At 33.8% G+C, this 22205-nt stretch overlaps 1 protein-coding gene across 1 annotated transcript in view; it reads left to right on the top strand.

The window, feature by feature from the left end:
- The first annotated feature begins 13677 nt into the window (after window positions 1-13677).
- The window catches only part of EYS (eyes shut homolog), a 1499666-nt gene continuing 1491138 nt past the window's right edge, over window positions 13678-22205 (top strand). The window contains exons 1-2 of the mRNA XM_029943180.1: window positions 13678-14428; window positions 18299-18412. Coding sequence (XP_029799040.1) covers window positions 13678-14428; window positions 18299-18412 — 865 coding nt within the window. The remainder of the gene's footprint in view (window positions 14429-18298; window positions 18413-22205) is intronic.

Raw genomic sequence — 22205 nt, 5'->3', positions numbered from 1 at the left:
TATCCACTCTGACTAGTGTGAGGTGGTATCTCAGTGTAGTTTTGATTTGTGTTTCCCTGATGATGAGTGATGTTGAGCATCATTTCATGTGCCTGTAGGACATCTGGATGTCCTCTTTGGAGAAGTGTCTGTTCATGTCTTCTGCCCATTTCTTCACTAGGTTATTTGTTTTGTGGCTGTGAAGTTTGGTGAGTTCCTTGTATATTTTAGATACTAGCCCTTTATCTGATATGTCATTTGCAACTATCTTTACCCATTCTGTCAGTTGCCTATTAGTTTTCTTGATTGTTTCCTTTGCAGTACAGAAGCTTTTTATCTTGATGAGAGCCCAAGAGTTCAGTTTTGCTCTCATTTCCCTTGCCTTTGGGGATGTGTCGAGTAGGAGATTGCTGCGGTGGAGGTCTAAAAGGTTTTTTCCTACTTTCTCCTAGAGGGTTTTGATGGTTTCCTGTCTCACATTGAGGTCCTTCACCCATTTTGAGTTAATTTTTGTGTATGGTGTAAGAAAGTTGTCTAGTTTCATTCTTCTGCATGTTGCTGTCCAGTTTTCCTGGTTTAGACATGAAGATTAAGATGTTTTCACAACTTTTTTCAGGACCTAACCAAAAAGAAAAGAAAAGCATCAAAATAAACTCTACATTCCCCATTAGATAGTACATTCACTAAATTTGGAGCAAATAGATTTTAAAATTTTGGGGGGCAGAGAGACAGAGAGAAAAAAAAAACACAGAATCTGAAGCATGTCCCAGGCTCTGAGCTGTCAGTACAGAGCCTCATGTGGGGCTCAAATTCAAAAATGGTAGGATCATGACCTGAGCAGTCAGGTGCTTAGCCAGCTGAGCCACCCACGCACCCCAGGACCAATCAGAATTTTAATGTTTATTTTATTTTGAGAATGAGAGAAAGTATAAGCAGGGAGAGACAGAGAGAGGAAGACAGAATCCCAAGCAAGTTATGGGCTGACAGTTCAGATGTGGGACTCTAACCGAGGCACCGTAAGATCAAGACTTGAGTCAAAATTAAGAGTTGGGCACTTCCCAGGTGCCTGGAAGCAAATAGATTTTTAACCATATATATATATATATATATATATATATGGAGGTAAATACTTGTACTATATATATATATCTTCCAAGAGAGTTTTAGAATATTGAATGAAGACTTATGCAATTAATATTATTTCACAGTATATTTATCTCCTCATATTTGTATCTGTGAAAGTATCTGTAAGTCATAACCATAGGTAGTAATGTCTGAGTGTACCAGATGATATTAGGGAGAAATTTCACCAGTGAATGAGAGTGGTTCGGAATCCTCAATGATCTTAGATGAGTTATCAGATTTTTCTGACACCAACTTCACTAATTTTTAGATTGGAGAAAATAATATTTTCCTAGGAAGACTGAAATAACAATTTAAAACAGTTTGGCTAATCTAATTAGGGGATATGGTTTCCATAGTACATAGCAAATTATAAGAAGTCTGCATAGGAGATTGTGTGATAAAGCACACGGAAAAGAATAGGTTGTTAATTCTAGGTCATAGAATGGTGAAGATTTAAGTCTGATTTTCTGTACTTTAAAGTTAACATTCTTTCCATCTCACCAGAGTATCCTTATTTGTAAGGAGCACTGGTTAGTTTTTGTCTTTTAATGTATTTTGGTTATATAGCACTACTGCAGCTATCACACACACACACACACACACACACACACACACACACACACTAAGCATGAAGAAGTTAATAATTATAATTAATAGTTTTCTTTGGTTTATAATATATTTATTTATGTAGTAGAGGAAAACATCTCTCTAGTAGATAAAAATATCGTATACCTTTAGTAGCAAAATAAGCAGGTGTGTTATTTTCTTATAGTCCTTTTAAGTCAAGTCATGCATAATGTATTTTTATTGCAAAAAGATTAAAAAAAACAAAAGAGGCATAGTCTTGTTATTGATTATCAGTTTCCATGTATGACTGCCAGAATGAAATTGTAATTTTTGTAGGTAACAAGTTAAAAGCATATATTTAAGGAATTTCTAAGAAAGTGTAAATTACTCACAAATAAACATACTAGTTTTAAAATACTTTAAATACAAAGAATATTTCGTGGTTCAGCCTTAGAAAGAACAAGTAGCAGATAGAGATCATAGGTATCACCAAATATCCTTTGCACCGTATTTCTCAGTGGAATAAAGAAACCACTAAGTAAAATAACTGTCTCAAAGAAAACTATTTTGCAATGAAAGGACATAAGTTTCTAAAATAACAACACCAACAACACACACACACACACACACACACACATACACACACACACACACATGCACGCACACACACCCCTTATCACCTATGTTGGTAATTTTAAATGAATAACACATGACACACTTCAAGTCTTAATCATGAAAACTTTAGGACATAAGAGGTAAATGTTTTAAAGGTTTGAGAGAGAAAAGCCAAGGTAAATGTCATATACAAAGGATCAGAAATAATAATCATATTGTGCTTTTCATAAAAAGAAGAAGGAAATGAAGTAATGCCTTTCCTTAAGGAAAATGATCCTCAATCCAGCATTCTATATTCAGTCAAAAAAATTGAAAAGAAGGAAAGATAGAAACAAACAAACAATGTGAATCTAATAGGAGATCATATGCCACTTAGATATTTTTAAATCTGACTCCAATGATATTTTCTGATATATGAGGTTTTAAAAACGTTGTCTTCCATTCACCCCTGTGAGAGGCCTCTTAGAAAACTTTCTCCACCAAAATGAGGGTGCATGTAGAGATATAGCATGTGTAGTCCAGGAAACAAGGACCAGCAGAGATGTGAAGCAAAATGAATAGGCAGGATGATATGGGTAGGAAGTTCCAGGAAGACAGTTGGGCTTCCATCTGGATAGAAGTCAGTCCAGATTGCAGAGATTGAAGATGGAAGTCTACAAGAGGAAAACAAACAAGCAAAACAAACAAACAAACAAAGACAAAAATACTGCTGGTTGTATTTCACCATATTGATAGGGGCTTTATATTTAATTCAAGAGCTTTGAGAAAAATTGACAAATTGGTAATCATTAAATTAAGATCTGCTTTGTAGAAGATACTCTTATGAAAATGAAAATTTAGGCCACAGGCTGAGAGAAAATATTTGCACATCACAAATCTGGCAGAGGATTTGTATCTCAAAAGTGTAAACCATTCTCAAAATTCAATTATAAGAAAACAAACAACCCAATTAAGAGTAAACAAAAAATTTGGACTTCAATATAAACATTGTAGATTACATCTGAAAGAGCTTGAAGAATCAGACGTTCTCTGTGAGGAGTCCAAAGTCAAGAGGGGAGACTAAAATAGACACTAAAGGAATTTGAAGCCATTGATATCTATAGGTACAGAAAACACTAAATAAAGCCTAAATCCTAGACTGATTTAGGTAGATCATCACACTGAAGACTCATTTACCTCAATTCCTATTATTCAATAACAGTATGTTTGAGTTTCAACAAAACTGCAAGGCTTGCCCTGCCAAAAAACAAGAAAGAACATAGTCTGAAGAGACAAAGCAAATGTCAGAACCAAACTCTGATGACACAGACAGAAAAATTATACAGAGAGTTTAAAATAGTTATAGTCAGATGCTTAACCTACTGTACCATCCAGGTGCCCCTAAATTATTTTTATTTTATTTTTTATTAAAAATTTTTTAACGTTTATTAATTTTTGAGAGAGAAAGAGATAGAGATAGTATGAATGCTGGGAGCTGCACCGGCCTTGCTGGATGACGTGGTCACAGTAAGGAAATGGCAGACGTGCATGGCTCCTGCCATGAGAGGCGGAAACTGACATCTTCCGCTACTACTGCTCTTGTGAAATTAAGCCTGTTGCTATTGATTAGGCCTCACAATGTTCCAAGTCATACCAATATTCCCCACACAGATACCTCATGGGAAGAAGCACATTCCCAGCTCTATAAAGAGGAATTTAAACAAAGCACTACAGATGTTTGTTGAAAGGCTCTTCTAAAGAGCCTCGCAAACTTAAGGCATAGATAATGAAGGGGGTTAAAGAACACAAGACTTACTATTAACTCTGGCCTGGAGAAAAAGAGCCTAATTTAGGAATAAGAAACAAGAGAAAAGCATAAGTTACTGTGCATACATATGCTAATTGGTTCCCATTATGAGGATGAGTAAGAGTAGTTACACCTTAAACTCATATGCCAAGGTCAGCTCATCTAGGGCGCCTATGGCGCTTACACCTTCAACATCAAAGAACAAGGTTGACAAAAGGTTTATTTACTAACCATCTTGAATACATTCTTCCTCTTGTGAGCCAGACAGAATGACTCCTAGCCTTGTTAATGCCTGAATCTTAGCGTTATTGTTATAAACAAATGTGTTTGCTATCTGCTTCTCAATGAAAACATCCTGCTGTCTTCTTAGTTGTAAGATTTACTACCAGTTCAAACAAATATGTATGTTATCTGCTTTTCACTGAGAATATCCTGTTATCCTATGATGTGTAAATTACCTCATTGTAATTAGAGTAGTTCTGCAAAAATGCCTCTGTATAACCTGTTTCTGCACCCTTTTCAAAACATCTTATCACAGAATTATTTGTAGAAAAATTTCCAATTTTTGATGTCATGTTAACACTTAAATCTATAAATAAAGACACAAAACCTGACAGGGTAGAGATGCTGGAAACTCACAGCTCTCTCACTCCATTTTTCGCAGACACTGTCACCCCTTCAGGGGCCCCTGGACCTGCTGGAGCTGGACTCCGGCACATGACTGGGGGAGGGGCAGAGAGAGAGAGGGAGACACAGAATCTGAAGCAGGTTTCAGACTCTGAGCTGTCAGTAGAGAACCAGAGATGGGGCTCAAATTCATGAACTGTGAGATCATGATCTGAGCTGAAGTCAGACTCTTAACTGAGCCACCGAAGTGCCTGTAAATTCTTTTTTAACTTTAGTAACAGTAAAATAACATTTTAATAAGGATTAATAAATTTGAAATGCCCAAGGAATAATTTATTATACATTTTCTGTCACTTTTAATAGCGAGCCCTTTTCTTATATATGTTAGGGTCACATAATAGTTTGCTGTGTGTATCGTTTTATCTTTGTTGTGACTATGTTTTAATTCCTTTTTACTTTCATAATATCTTTGACTTTAGGGTTCTTTCTTGATTGGAATTTACTTTTCCTTTATTCCTTTAAACCATTTTGAACTATGAACTATCTTGAATTTATCTCTATGATTTTTATTTCAAAAAAATTATATTGTAAATAGAACCAGTTTTTTTTTTTTTTTAGTGTAAGAGTAATCATCCTAAATTCTGTGGTTCTGCTTTGTCTTTCAAAACTGCAACTTACAATAACATATAAGGTTGGGATATGATAAGCAAGATTTTTTTGATTTTGTATTTGCCAGTCTAGATCTGAAATGACTAAAGGAAGGGCTGTGACTAGGTCATTGATATTGTCCACCAAAGCTATTATTTTCTTGCTTGTCTTGACATTTAGATCTTCAATGAATGTGAGCTTCTAGCAGATATCAGAAGATATAACAATCGTTTATCCAAGACTCAGAAAAGGGCGATCATAACTCTAGCAGATACTAAAAGATGTATAGGAAAGTCTTACCACTTATATAACATTTAACGTTTTCAAGGAATAATTTTAGAAAGCAAGGATTGGTACCTGGAAGTAGAAAAGTAGTTTAAGCAATCAAAACATATTTGGCTATGAGCCACATACAGCCTCTGGGTTTTAGTATGCTGTACCTATGTAAATTTCAATAAAAGATAATATTGTAACGAGAAAACATTTCTTAAAAATTTTTATGGAAGCCAAAATGTACAGACATTGGAAAGAAAGTTTCACCTAAAAAAAAAAAGAGATTGAGAGTCTGGACAATCATATTTTGAATTAAAGTTGGTAAAAGAGGAAGTCTAAAATAAGGCATAATTTATCCAAATTTTGATTTTATAAAACCATTTTTGTTTCCTAAAAACAAATGATTACTTTGGTGTAGGTGTAATGCCCAAGATTTTAATATCACCCCAAAACCAGAAACCACCAGGGAGACCGAGGCACGCATGTAAAAGCAAAGGGCGGTTTTATTACGGCTTAGGCTCGCCGGGCCTAAGTTCGGTCTCACAGCCTTCACCAATGCAGTGGATCCGTGCTGAGAGCCCCGAACAAGGGCTGAGTAGGGTTTTTATGGGGTTTGGGAAGGGGGAGTTACAGGAAATTGTGACATAGGTACAGTGACCCAATCATAATGGTACAACAGTATTGGCAGCAGCTCTAACCATACACACTGTTCAGAGCGTTCGTTACTTTTGGAGGGACCCAATTACAACATTTAGGGTATCTTTGAAATTAACCAATTACAGAGCGAGTTCCGGGTCTTGTTTGGTGACTATGGGGTTAACTTTAACACTAGGTAACAGGGTCTTATCTAAAGTTCCCATCTGCAGGCCTCACCCTTAGGAATGTGGGGCGAGGTAGCTGGGCTTTCCTGATCTGATACCCCCAGGCAATGTATGACTGCCAAATGGCCAAATGGTTCCAGAAAGACTGACCTTAGACCTTTTAGCTTAGAGGGAAAACAAAGCCTGTCATGGCATCTGTTTGGTTCAGCCTTACATAGGTATGATGCTATTATATCATCATGAACTTCTAGATAATGGTAATATTGCTAAGAATATTTTAAAAGATTAGAGTTTTGCTAAATAACTACTGATTCATTAGAGTATATTCTGATGTGTCAACAATAATCTAAACCTTTCAAAAATATGTTATAAAATGAAGGATTTGATAAAAGTTAACTATAGTATATAGCAAAATTAATACAAACTGTATAAATGTAATTAAAATGATTGTCTTTAAAATAACTTTTTATATTTTATATTAAGTTGGTCACCAAACATTGATTTTTCTTCCTATACCCACTACCACTTTAGATCCTTATATTATACACTAAATAGATTGTGGCAAGTATAATTTAGATGGTTCTCTGTAATGTTATATTTTTTGCTGTGAACTATGAAGCATTTTAGGAAAACATACATGATCTCAGCCAAGAGATAGGACATATGAACCTGAATGAGGTAAAAATAAACCTTGATGTAAACATTTAAATTTTTGTTTTAATCATCTACAAATTGAAATAAAAATAAGGATACTATTATGTTTTGATTACTTAGATTATATGAAAGAGACACACAATTATTACAAAATATTTTTTAGCCTGGGTTACTTACAGAAAACCTATTTTAATTCACAGAAGGCAAACTCTATTTCTCATAAGTACTCTTTAATAAAAGCCACTTGAAAATGCTGAGGTCTAGTCATTGAGCATATGGAATGAAAAGGAAACTAGTTTTAAAGTAATGACAGACTAAATTTAATTTCTGGCCATTACAACATGATAAAATAGTATCATAAAATTATACATTTATAACTAAATGAGAAAAAGCAGGGGAAAATTTCTGACCTTATTCCATTCCCAGGCCTAATCCTTTGATGTTCTTCATTCCTAAACTCATCCTAGAGATACAATGTCTTGTGGCCAATTCAACCTTTTAATATCACTGACCCAAATACATTCCTGATGTTTACTCCATTCTTGCATTTCTTACTTTAGAATATTATAAACACAAAGTATAGAAGTAAAGTTATTTTCAGGGGAACAAATGAAAATACAGTTTGGCACACTATCTTCTGGTAAAAAGGCACTATCCCAATGTGAAGACATGTGGAGGGGTATCCAACATAGAGTCTTTGAGGTCAAACAAAGGTTTTCATAGGAGCTTACGTCTTAAACATTTAGCAGCTTCTGGATGACTCAGTCGGGTGGGTGACCACCTCTTGACTTCAGCTCAGGTTGTAATCCCAGGGTCCTGGGATTGAACCCCAGTGTTTGGTTCTGAGCTGGGTATAGAGCCTGCTTGAGATACTCTCTTATTTCTCTCTCTCTCTCTTTTTCTCCCACCTGCTTCCCAGCCCCTTTTCTATTTGAACACACACACTCTCTCTCAAAAATAAATAAATAAATAAATAAATAAATAAATAAATAAATAAATAAAACGTAAAAATAAGTAAAATGTATTAACTCCCCTCTGTTGACTTCTTTATTCCCTCTCCTTTCTTTCACAGACTTTTTTTTCCGAAGAGTTCTCTCCATTGAATTTTTCTCTCTTTTAACTCCTGTAAACCAATCTCACTTGAATCTCTTATCACATCAATTAAACTGCATTGTAATCATCAAATTTAGTTAACTCACTTTCTAATTCATCGAAGTACTAACTCTAAACATTCTGGAATCCTTTCCCTCTTTTGTTGTCCTTAACAAAATGCAGTTATTTAAAAAATACTTTCTGTCACTTGAACATTGCTGTTCTTCAGGATTTTTCATTTTTCACCTAAGTCCCCTTGCTCAATCTCTTGTTCTGTTGGTAACCATGTTCTGAATATTCTTCTTCCTAAATTGGCTATCTCTTTTCCATTGGTCTTTTCAGGGTTCATTTAAAAATTAACCATTTTCCTTTTTTCTGGATTCCGTGCAAGAATTTTCATCTTCCATGATGCTGATTTATTGAGGGTTTTTTGTTTGTCTTATAAAGTTTATTTATTTATTTTAAGAAAGAGGAGAGATTGAGAGAGAGAGCAAGAGAGAGTGAGAGAGAGAGAGAGAGAGAGAGAGAGAAAGAGATTGAGAGAGAGAGCATGTGCACATGTGCAAGCAAGCAAGGGGTAGAGAGAGGAGAGAAAATCCCCGGTCAGTTCAGAGCCCAACACAGGGCTGGAATTTACAGACCTTGAGATCAGAACCTGAATTGAAATCAAGAGTCAGATGATTAGGGGTGCCTAGGTGGCTCAGTTGGCTGAGCGTCTGACTCTGCCTCGGGTCATGATCTCACAGTCTGTGGGTTCAAGCTGTGTCCGGTTCTGTGCTGAGAGCTCATAGCCTGGAGCCTGCTTCAGATTCTGTGTCTCCCTCTCTCTCTGACCCTCCTCCATTCATTCTCTGTCTCTGCCTCTCAAAATAAAATAAAGACATTAAAAAAAAAGAGATGTTTAAGCAAATGAGCCATGCATGTGCCCCTATATTGACATTTCTAAAACACATATTTTGTCCCCTTCCACAATTTCAGTCCAATATGTGGTGTCCAAAATGTGCTGTGTCACTATCTAGAGGTCAGATCTAGTACTTATATATGTTCATTTAATCTCATGCATTTTTATTAATTTATAAAAATAAATACTATTTGTTGTGGAGGCCATTTTTCATGACAGAGTAGAAATGAAAAAAGATCACTGTTCTGTGGAATCAACTATAAGCTCATTAAAAGCTAACACAATTCATGATATTATGTATTGAGCATCATCCAAATGAGTTATATGCATTATTTATAATCGTTACTCAGCTATCTTTTATTGAATGTCAGTTATAATCCAAACACTGATATATACAGACACATTTTATTCAAATTATCTTTTACTTATATAAAATGAATTTATTTAAATCTATTTCCTTATTTTTAAAGGGGGACATTTAAGATGATTTCTAAAATTGAATCAAAGAAATGTTACCTATGTTTTATTAAATATTGACTATAAGCTGGGCTTTACTTTTAGAGTAACTGAACTACAAAGCTAATATAAAAATAACGCAGCTCACATGATTTAAAATTACTCAGTAGTTGAATACTGAAAATGAACCATGGACTGAAGGGGGAGGGGGAGGGAGGGAGTGTTATGGTGGGGGTCACTTGTGGAGAGAAGCACTGGGTGTTATATGGAAACCAATTTGACAATAAACTATTAAAAAATTTTAAAAAAATAAAATTACTCAGTAGTTTTTCATGTGAAATATTATCCTGGTAGCATTATTGCCTAATGATAATGGTTGCAATGTGCACAGTGCTATGAATGGTTCCATCATAGTCCCTGGATTTCTAGGGTTCTTGGATCAAGATGACATTATCATGTGAGATGGTCATGATTCCTGATTTCGACTCCTAAACACATATGAAATTGTGTGTGTGTTTATAAGTGAGCAGAACGTCCTTTGACTCACTACTTTGGACAGAATTTTAACAGTGTCTTTATACGTGAAAAACTAAGACACATATCATTACCTTTTGAGTCCAAAATTATAGCTTCTTATTCAAATTTATCCATATTTAATATTTATATTAATCACTTTTCTAATAAAATTCAAGCATTTTGTGTTCAGCATATATAGATGCAAATTAGCCTCATTGAGATTTTTTATTTTTTTTTGCTTCTATTTTTATTTACTTAAATTTTCTCGAGACAGAAATGCAACTATCAAGTCATTTTCTCTTACAAAATATAAAGGCACAATAATTAGGGACCCAGAAAATTCCAAGAAGCACAGGATTAGCCATGCAGTAATGTAAGCTCACATCTGCAGCTAGTCTAAAAATGTCATGCAGACCTAATTCTGCTTCAACGCAAATGAAATTTGTTTCTTAGCCTTTCAACATGGAAATAAATTGGTGACTGTGTTGTTTAAACCTATTTATAACTTAATTTTTTATTGTATCTTTTTTTTTTTTTTGACTAGGCTACTGGGAAAATAATGCACCTGTGCATGTGTATACTACTATAAATTTGTGACTTACAGCTACAAAAGTATTTCAGTGTTGTCTAGTGATCCTTCTGGGTTTTTTTTTTTTCTTATAAACATTCTCTCACATTTTCCTATTTACTTCAGGTCTTGTTCATTCCCTTCTTTCTTTGAAACTCACCATTTTTCTGATTGTCTCCTCTTTTATAAAGAAAATAGAAGATCTCACAAGATAAATTCCTCAACTTCCTGCTACCAAAATCACAGCCTTAATAATCTACAATAAACTTCTTCCTTTTCTCCTATTCTGCACTGTAGTCATTGTCATGACTTTTCTTCTATCTGGCCTTATTATCTCTCTTTGTATACTTCCCTCATGATTTAAACAAGATCAAGTTTTTTTCATTTTAAAGCAACATTCCAACAACTTCACATACATATTGAAATATAAAAAAAATTTGATTAACATAATCATATTTTGAATATCAGCCTAGCTTTCTCTCTTATGCTTTTATCTGTACATATCAAAAATATGGATACTTCTATAAGAAAATCACTTTAGTACATTTCAAATTTGGTATATGCTTAAATGATTGTGACATACCCTTCCCCTTTTCCATCTTGTTTCTATACTTGGTCCTCCTGGATTCCTTCTCTCTCCTTAGTTAGGTCAACAGCCTTCAAGACTTTATAATTCTACCATTTAAATATTTCTAGGCTCTATCAGTGTTGTTATATTTCTACTGCCTCTGTATCAATCAAGCCATCAGAGTTTTTCATTAGATTAGTGCTACTGACTCCTCTACAAATGTCTCAACTCTCCCAATCCTGTCCACCAATCCATTCCTACCTTGACATCATTAAAATAAAATTTGCCTTTATTAATCTCCTACACAAAATCTTCAAGGCACTCTCCATTTCCCTCAGATAAAATTCAAGACTTTTACTAAGAAAGCATGATATAGTCCTTCTCTAAATCAAGAGCTTATACTTTATCATGATTTATTTTTTCCTTACACTTAGAAGCTCAACTTCTCCTATTCCAGTACTGTATTCTTCACAAATATTCAGAGAGAGATTTTGTCTAAGGATACTCTTCCCTTGACAGTTTTCCCAGATGATTCCATTTTACTGTTCAAGCTTATTCTTGTGTCCTATTAATTTCCCTGCTACATATTCTCATAATGCTCTAGACTATTAATTTGATAATTGATGATGTTGATTGCCTAATAATTCTGTTTCCTTTATTAAGTTCTTAGCACTTTACATTGATACCTCATTTCACTTGGTCATTGAAGAAATCTCAGTATCTAGCATATTGCCTTGCATGTAGATTGGGATCAAATACATTTGTTTGAGGTAGTCTTTAAATCTTCACAAGATTACTATTTATATTCATAAGTTATGATTAACATATTTGAAATGAACATGATCATACATAACTTTTAATTCTAGGAATGTTATAATTCTACATTTTCCATATGCATATTTTAAGATAATGTATTACTTATATGAATTTATATTTTATAGATTTATAAAACTTACAACTGAATTTTCAAAGAGGAAATTTACAACTCAGATTTAATTTCTATATGATCTAGAATGGCCATTAAGAAATTAGACTTAATATAAATATTTGACATGAACTAACAAATTAGTTGCATCACATAATGGCATAAATCATTTAACTATATTTAACTGACAGTCAAGGTACAGTAAAAAAATGATGGGATTTTGAATGGCTTGTATATTTTTATATAATCTGACTCAATAGTCGGCACTACCATGTTAATTTAATACAATTGTTAATTTCATTAAATGAATATATTTAATATATTTTTATCTATAAGAGTGAAGAGAATTAAAACCCATGCAGCCTTAAAATGTAGATTATATAACTAACATAACTGGGATCAAAAGAGCATATTTTTCCATTACACCATTTACTTCTTTTCATAATTTAATTTTTGTTGTGATGATTACAGTTTTTTATAATTAATCAAATACTAGAGTGATTTACACTGAGAAAACCCTTAATGAGTTGTAGTTACTATTTTTTTTTAATTGGGTCAATATATTAAATCTCAAAGATTGCTGTTTTGTTTTCTTTTGTTTGGTGGTGGTGGTAGTAGTCCACCCCTCCACTCCCCCTCCACAGGAGTAATGATGCCTTCCCCACAGAGTTAATACCAGGGCCCCCTTTTCATACCAGTGGTGAGTGATGAAAGAGAAGTCATGACATCATACCTGTACTTACCATTCTTCTATTATTCCACTTTATACTTCCTTTTCTCTCTTTGCCTACTGTAATCCCACGATTCTATAGAATTTGGGTGAGGTCTCTTTCTGAGTTTAGTTATTTACACATGGAATTTTCTAGAATCTCTTGTATATGTGGGAGTTCCCACCTCTTAGATTAGAAGACTATGGTTTGCATATTATGGCTTATGTTTGTATGAAAATATTATATGAACATTATATTTAACGACTTTTGTTCTTGTTTTATGGATGGTGTTTTTAAAGCATTTTTCTAAACCTAATCAGAGAGCGATACTTATATCTGAAGAAAATTAAAACCATCTATAAAGGATCTTGATTATTGCTCTATTTCAGTTTTGTTGAAGCTTGGTGAAAATAGAGCATACAAAAGATTGCAGCAAATTGCTGGTATAATTATGTAACAATAAAAACTTTTCAGAAGCAGATAATCCTTTAGGGCAGGATAAGATGCACTATATCTTCACCACATTTTTTCTGGCTTTGTTTCACAAAGAAGGTGCATAGGTGTGACAGCATAATCTTTGCAGAAACCAGCTTAAAATTGTCAGTATCATTAAGTAACTTCACTAACAATGTATTTTTTTTATGTTTAAAGGGATACTTAAACCAGTTGAACTCTACTGTTTCTTGATCAAAATCCACTTGCATTTTGGGAACAGAAAAAATGCCAGGTCCTGGGAATCCTTGAACAAAATCTCTGCTTGCGAATTTCCAGCAATATAAAAAGCCCATTTTGCAGCAATTCATTATGACACTTTTCATGAGAGACTGTAAAATACAATTGCCCAAAATGATTAAAAAATCAATTATGCTTCTGAGCCTAGTGGCTCTTCATAGCACATTTATAAATGGAAAAACAACATGTAAATGGCAATTTGTGGAAGAATGGCATACACAACCATTATCATATATGGTGAATTGGACACTAACAGAAAACATCTGCATGGACTTCGATGGAGATTGCTGGTTTGGGGATGTAAATACTAAAATGAACACTTCAGGCAATCAAGTTGTTCCCCAGATTTGCCCTTTACAAATTCAATTGGGAGACATCCTTATAATTTCTTCCAAACCATCTCTTGAATCTCCAGAAATAAATTTGATGAATGTTTCTGAAGCATCATTCATTGACTGTCTGCAAAACACCACAACTGAAGATCAGTTACTTTTTGGTTGCAACCTAAAAGGAATGCATACTGTTAATTCTCAGTGGCTGAGTGCTGGGACACATTATTTTATCACAGTAACCGCAAGTAGTCCATCGCTTTGTCACCTCGGGCTACGACTAAATGTGACAGTGAAAGAACAGTTCTGCCAGGAATCTCTGAGTTCAGAATTTTGTTCTGGGCATGGTAAATGTCTTACTGAAGTTTGGAGCAAGACATACAGCTGCCATTGTGAGCCTCCATTTTTTGGAAAATATTGCCAAGCACTTGATCCATGTTCTTATAAACTATGTGAAAATAATGGCAGTTGCATTACTAAAAGAGGAAAATTAAATAAGCAAGGATATGAATGTATCTTCTACCCATCATTTACAGGTAAGATTTTTTAAAGTAACGTAATTCTATTAAAATAGGAAAATAAACTGAATTCATAAACTGCTACTTTCCAAAAAACAAACTATATTTCTGAGAATTTTGTAGATTTTTTAGAATGGGCTAAATTTCTATTCTGGACACACAAAATTCCCATTAAGCATTCTTTAATTTATTTTTTTCCCCTTTTTTGCTTATTTAAATAAGTGTTTTTTTGTTTGTTGGTTGGTTTTCTGTTAGTTTTATTTTAGAGAAAAATAGAGCATGCTAGCAGTGGAGAGGAGCAGACGGAGAGGGAGAGAATCCCAAGCAGGGTCCATGCTCAGCCCATTTAGCCCAACGTGGTGCTCAATCCCATGACCCTGGAATGATGACCTGAGCCAAAATCAAGTCAGACGCTTAATCGACTGAGCCACCAGTTACCCTTAATTTTTTTTAAAGCACACGTTTCACCCTGAAATACCTATTTTCACATCTTTCAAAATATTCACTCTTAATGTCTCATGTAATTAAAAAAACCATTATTGGAATAATATGAGTGATAGAATGAAACTCCCAAGTTTATGGTATTTAAGCTGAACAGATCTGGGTAATAATGTAGGAGTTAAGTGTGGATCTGAGTGGAAGAAGGTAAGGAGGTATGTGGTTGGGCAGAAGGCATGAAGTAGCTTGACACTGAAAAGGAAAATATAATTGTGAGCCATGAGCAATGTGTTTAATGGATGTTAATACAGCACCTATAAAGTGACATAAATAACGTTGGAAAGGAAGGGAAGAACTTGATATAATTTACAAAATTAGTTACAATAAGCTACATGAGAGGCAGTGAGGTGAGGAAAGGTTTTAGAAAAGAAGACATTTGGTGAATAGATGAAACCTTAAGGGCAATCAAATACAGTGTGAACTATACTACCTGAGACTGAAGTGAGGATTTAAGGGAAAATCAGTCACTAGTTCAAAGTTTACTAGGGAATTTGGGTCATCACAGGAAAATACAAAGAAATATTGAGAAATATAGGAAAATTTTAAACTCTGGGGACTAATGAAAGAATTTTTTTTTAGTGAGAGTGTCAGAGACCTGCAATAGACAGTTACAAGGTTAGTGGTAAGATGAGGATGATCTAACAAAGGGAATTGCTTGAAATAGTTTTCAATGATAACATAGGAAAACAAATAGCATGTTGGTAGTATATTTTGCTCAAGAGAGAAGAAAGAGCATTGGCATAGATATGGCAGATGATGCTCAGGGATATAACTATAATTTGGGGGACAGGGTTTAGGGGGATTCAACAAAGTTTTTCCTGAATGTGCCTAGCAAAACACTATTGTAGCCAAGTTTGTGAAGGCTGTATAATAAGTTTTAGTGGAATATCTCAATAAATCTTTGTAGGCTCTAAAATTCACCTAAGCCAATCTATCAGAGTAATTTTAAACTCTATAGTAAGGAAGTACAAAGATCATTTCAAATGTTAATCCCAGCAGTATCCGCTGAACATCCTTTCTCTATAACTGGGATCAAATTCTCATTTGACTCTTACTGGCATCAGTGAACAAAAATGTAACTTTGACCCACCCCAAAGTTTATCAGGTAATTAAAATTAAGAGAGGTCAGCAAAAAAGTGAAAGCACTCAAGTTGCTGATTTGGGGCAAATAAAAAAGCAGTTTGAGAGCTCCTAAAGCATACATTTTAGTTTGTCCAAAGAATTTTAAAGTATATTTGGGCAGAAAATTTCTACCACCTATTGGAATATTAATTTGCATATGTATAATCATATACCATGGAGTTCTATCTCAATGGTTTTATCTTAGTTGCATAGAATAGTTTGTTTCTACCCAGTGTTTATTTGTTTATTTAATAGAAACAAAGCCGTAGATAATTTAAACCATTAAGTGTTAAACACCATAATATTGAGCACATACCATAATGCCACTTTAATTATAATTGCTTTTATTTTAAATCTCAGATGATATAGAAACATGTAGAAGTACCAAAGAAATTGAGAATATTAATTCGCTAGTGATGCCATAATAAGGTCCTGTAGTTTGAATGGCCTCAACAACAAAAAAAATTTTTCCCTCATTCTAGAGGCTAAATGTTAGAGATCATGTCAGCAAGATTGGTTTCTTATGAGGCCTCTCTGCTTGGTCTGTAGACAGCTGCGTTCTCCCTGTGTCTTTCCTCTGCATCTGTCTCTATGATCCAAAATTTTTCTTCTTATAAGGACATGAGCCACATTTGATTAGGACCCACCTTAATGACCTAATTTAATTTTTGAGATCTTCTCTCCAAATACAGTCAAACTATGAGGTCCTGGAATTCAGAATTTTCACATACAAATTTTGAGAGCTCACTATTTGGCCCCTTACACTAAGATTGTACTAGATTATGACCTATTGAACATTGTATTGTTAATTTAGTTTTTGTATGTGGAAATATTTGGCAAATATTCTATTTACTTAAATTTGCGTTGTGTTGGGGGTTGTTTGGAGGTAAATGAAGGGACAAGAGTTCTGTATTAGTGAGGCAGAGCTGTCAGTCTATGAAGAATTTGAAAGGAATCAATGATAATGCCAAAAATTGCTTACAAATTAAATTAAAAATTCACTTAGAATGGAGGGGTTACTGACCTTTTGAAAATTATGTACCTGTTTTATAGTAACGTGTCCATTTGCCATGCACTTGAATTTCCTAGGCATATGTTTCTACAAAGGATATTATGAGCCAATAATTGCATAGAAAAGTATTGTAAAAAGGTTATGGTATATGATATTGTAGCATCACAATAATGTGTATAAGTGAGATTTAGAAACTTGACAGAGCAGCAAGGGCAGGAAAATGTAGAGTTTAGAAGTTCGTGCATAACTTCTTAGAAACCAACAGCTTTTTATTTTTTCCCCATAATTTTAGACATTATTTTATTTTATTTTATTGTGAAAAGAATATGACATTTACCCTCTTAACAGACTTTTAACTGTACAGTATATTAATGTTGACAGTAGGTACACTGTTGTATAGCAGATATTTAAAGCTTATTCAACTTGCTTGACTGAAAGTTTCTGCTTTGGTTCCTCTTCAGAGTGCCAATCTTTCACATTTTTCTCTTTGGAATTCTCACCTTGGCTAGGTGACAGGGCTAAGACAATATACTTTTGAATGTGTCACTTTGTATATTACTACTGTGGTGCTACTGCTTTATGTTGAAGAATATATATTAATATTATCTACTGTATAACATGATTAAAAATTCAAATTATTATGAAAATCAACTAAATCTCAAATATCAAGACCCAGAAAAATATTTGAATATATAGTAGGGGTCAGAAGATGGAAAACCTCATGTCAAATTTATTGAAATTAATTTTTACTTCAATTTTTTTATGTAGGTGTGATGCCCAGTGAAGAGCCCACTGAGGGCTCTGACCTGCCACCACAAAATCAAGTCTCCGAGATCAAGACCTGAGCTGACATCAGGAGTCAGACACTTAATCAACTGAGCAACTCAGACACCCTTTTGTTTCCGTTTAAACACATCACCATGGCAGGACCCCGGGGTGGCTCAGTCTGTTAAGCATCTGACTCTGGTCTAAGCTCAGGTCTTGACCTCAGGGTCTTGAGTTCAGGCCCATATTGTGCTCTATGTGGGTTTGGAGCCTACTTAAACACACACACACACACACACACACACACACACACACACACACATGCATGTATACATTATCATGGAGTATTATTTATTAATTAGAATTATACTTTGTCAAAATTTTAATCACAATTTTTAAAGAATCGGGGGGAAATTGATGACCATAGTTAACTATATACAATGTAAATATTTTTAATCTAGTTGCAAATTAATTTATTTTCATTTATATAGGCATAAATTTTTCAGAAATTATTGGCCAACGTCAACCACATATCTGTTTCCATGGGAATTGTGGCAATATTACTGCAAATAGTTTCATCTGTGAATGTGATGCTCCATTTTCAGGTAAGAAATGTGTATATAATATGCATATATACATGCATACAAATCATTTTAATTTTGTTTTTTAAATTTCAAATTAAATTTTAAATGTTTCATTTATTATTGAAAAAATGTTTTTAAGCAGTGGTGTTTCCAGCCACAATTAGAAGCCTAAAGACTCCTTTTGTGGGAGTGCCACAAAAAATGCTTGTCTTCCAAATTACAGAGAATGGTAATGTTTCTTAGTATTTCTCTTGGAGGTCCTTACACCTAACTCAGCTGAGGGAGATTTGAAATTTTATTAGGATACATTGACCCCTGTTCCATAGTAAGAAGGATTGGTAGCAATGCAGGCAATAAAGACTTCAATAACTATCTTCCAGAAAATCTTTCCAGGTCTTGCATTCCTCAACTCTTCTCTTTCCTTGAGAGAAGTCATGGAGTTAAAAGATTTGTACAATATTTTACCATAGCCTGCATACATATGGAAACCATATAATTTATCTTCCAAACCATGGCATTTTTGAGCAAAAGAAGTAGCTAAAAGCAGTTACAATTATATAATGTTTGAAATATTTATTTCAAATTGTTTTCATTAAATAGGCAGAAACATAAAGTAGTACATAAAGACACATAAAGTATTCTCAAGAATAGTTCTATTTTTAATAAAATTCTTTTCAAAGCAAAGAATTGTATCTTTATCTTTGATCTCTGTAAATAAAAGGAAATTCTAAAAAATACTTTATGTTGATTATCTGAACATTACCAAATAATATAAGCAGAAACTGTGTTTAGACATATATAGCTCTAATAATATGTTGCTAATATTTTTATGAAGAAGGAATATTTTTCAATGTGGTCTTATTTTATTTTAATAAATTATACCCAAGCTTATTTGTCAGTAATAAACTTGAAGTTGTCCATTCCTTCAATTGAAGTTTAACTATGCCATTCACTGAACTATTGAGGTTTCTGTTAATCTCAAAGGAAATTTGCTAAATGGGAAGTATTTTTAATTCAATTGTTTTTGTTTTGTGTTTTTTTGTTTTTGTTTTTTTCATAAAACACATAAATTAGTTTTTCTCATAGGAGCCATATTGATTTTGTTTCACATTATTTTCTTTGACAAATAGTTTCAAACATATATCTCATGAAATGAATAATCTCCACATATGAATTTTTTGAATATTTGGCTAATCTTAGGCACTGCAAAGTTGTAGGATTTCTCAATTTATTTCCATTATGTTCTAATACATAAATTTATCCATGAAATATAGGACCCCTCTCAAATGTTGCTTTCAACAAGTCTGGTTATTCCAAGGCATGTTATAGCAGTTATAATATTGTACACTTTTGAACTTACTGAATATGTTGTGTGTCTGTGCTGTGTTATGCAAGAATAAATTTTAATGTCTTTTTAAAAATAAGAACCACTCACTAGAACTTTCAAAACCTGACATTTTGTGTGCTTAATTTACTAAGTTGTTTGATTAAATATTTGATACTGATTGTGAACAAGATGCAACCAAAATTTAGAGGGTTCTTTCACTAAAATGTCAAAACTTCTCAGAGGCATTTGGGGTTTTCTTCATTCACTCTTCAGGAGCTTAAACATTTCTAAACTCCAACTGTTAATGAACGGCAGCAAATGAAAGTATATTCCACCATGTTACACATTTTTTTACCCCTCGTTTCAACTTTGTCAAGAAAATTTTTCAGGTGCTGTGAATATTTAAAATAATTTATAAAATTTGCAACTATGTATTCTGTTTCAATTGTGTGAATATCACTAGTTTATATTAAAATATGAACGATGTATGCACCAGAGTAAATTTCAAGTATTTCCATCCCATCCTTTTCTGAAATTAATCCCATCCTTTTCTCAACTTGATGAAAACATTGTATATGAATGTATATAAGATATATGCATATAATACATATATAATTTTTATTTATAATTTTAACAGAACAAATAATTTTATCTTTGAACAGCTTTAAGGAATTTACAAATGCATTCCTAATATCTTCAGATAACTTGCCTTCAACAGAATAAACTTATAAAGGTTTCTTTTAATTCAATGAATTGGATGGAAAATTCAAGCCATTATTGAAATTTACTGATGATTTATTTGAAGCCTCTAATTTTACTAATAACAAGCAGCTGGCATCTTTTAACTGTGTATGGATTTATTGTGTTAATTGAGCTGACACATTTATATAACTATCACTTCACTTGTTATATGCACAGAGAGACTTGCAATAGAAAATGAGGAAAATTATTTTGGGATGGTCATTTGATCTAAATGAAAAGACATGCTTCACAGAGTGATATGTAAGAATACCTTCTGCATCTGCAACTAATTCATATTGGCAGACAGTCTTCTAAGATAATTAGCTGACATTTAAAATAGATGCTGGTCACTCTTCAACTAATGTGTAACTTATGGTTTTCATATAGTCAGTGAGGTCACTAATATTCAGTGGGTCAATAATAGTGACATAGTATAGGGCCAAACTGCATATTAATTATCAACTTTCTGGGGAAACATAAATTTGAAACTTTTTTCTTAAAAAAATATAACTTGTTTCTTTGTGGCACCTGGGTAACTCAGTCAGCTCAGCATCTGAGTCTTGACTTCAGCATCCAAGTCTTGATGATCGCATGGGTTTGTGAGATTGGGCCCAGGGTTGGGTTCTGCGCTGACATCACAGAGTCTGCTTGTGATTCTCTGTCTCTCTCTGCCCCTCTTCTCTGCTTCCATGCTCTCTCTCTCTCCCAAAATAAATAACATTTAAAAATATATGTGTGTGTCTGTGTGTAGTTTTTTTTATCTAATTATGTTTTAATACTTATTATAAAATAAGAAATAAACATCAGCACAAAACAAAATATGTAAATAATAGTATATTTATGCCAGAGACTTGCAAACATTTCTTTTTTTCTTTTTCTTTCCTTCCTCTTTGTTTTGTTTTGTTTTTGCAAACTTCTTTTGTAAAGGATCAAATATTAGATACTTTATACTTTCTGAGCCATATGGTCTCTATTGAGATAATTCAACTCTGCTATTATAATGTAAAAAGAGCCATAGACATATGCAAACATATTAATCTGGCTGTATTCCAAGAAATCTTTATTTACAAAAGTAGATGGAAGGTCATATTTGGCTTAGAGTTATTGTTTACCAATCCTCAATTTATACCCTAGCTGTGACCAATGGTATGGCCAAACTTCTTTTTTTTTTTTAATAGTTTATTGTCAAATTGGTTTCCATACAACACCCAGTGCTTTTCCCCACAAGTGCCCTCCTCCATCACCACCACCTCTTTTCCCCCTCCCTCTTCTCCTGCAACCCTCAGTTCATTTTCAACATTCAATAGTCTCTCAAGTTTTGCATCCCTGTCTCTTCCCAACTCTCTTTCCCTCTTCCCCTCCCCCTGGTCCTCCATTAGTTTTCTCCTGTTTTCCTGTTAGACCTATGAGTGCAAACATATGGTATCTATCCTTCTCTGCCTGACTTATTTCGCTCAGCATGACACCCTCGAGGTCCATCCACTTTCCTACAAATGGCCATATGTCATTCTTTCTCATTGCCATGTACTCTGTTGTGTACATATACCACATCTTCTTGATCTACTCATCAGGTGATGGACATTTAGGCTTTTTCCATGTTTTGGCTATTGTTGACAGTGCTGCTATGAACATTGGGGTACATGTGCTCCTATGCATCAGCGTTTCTGTCTCTCTTGGGTAAATCCCTAGCAGTGCTATTGCTGGGTCATAGGGGAGTTCTATGGATGGTTTTTTGAGGAACCTCCA

The sequence above is a fragment of the Suricata suricatta genome, chromosome 7 (assembly GCF_006229205.1).
Source record: "Suricata suricatta isolate VVHF042 chromosome 7, meerkat_22Aug2017_6uvM2_HiC, whole genome shotgun sequence".
NCBI lineage: Eukaryota > Metazoa > Chordata > Mammalia > Carnivora > Herpestidae > Suricata > Suricata suricatta.
This window is presented reverse-complemented; position numbering and strand designations above follow the sequence as displayed.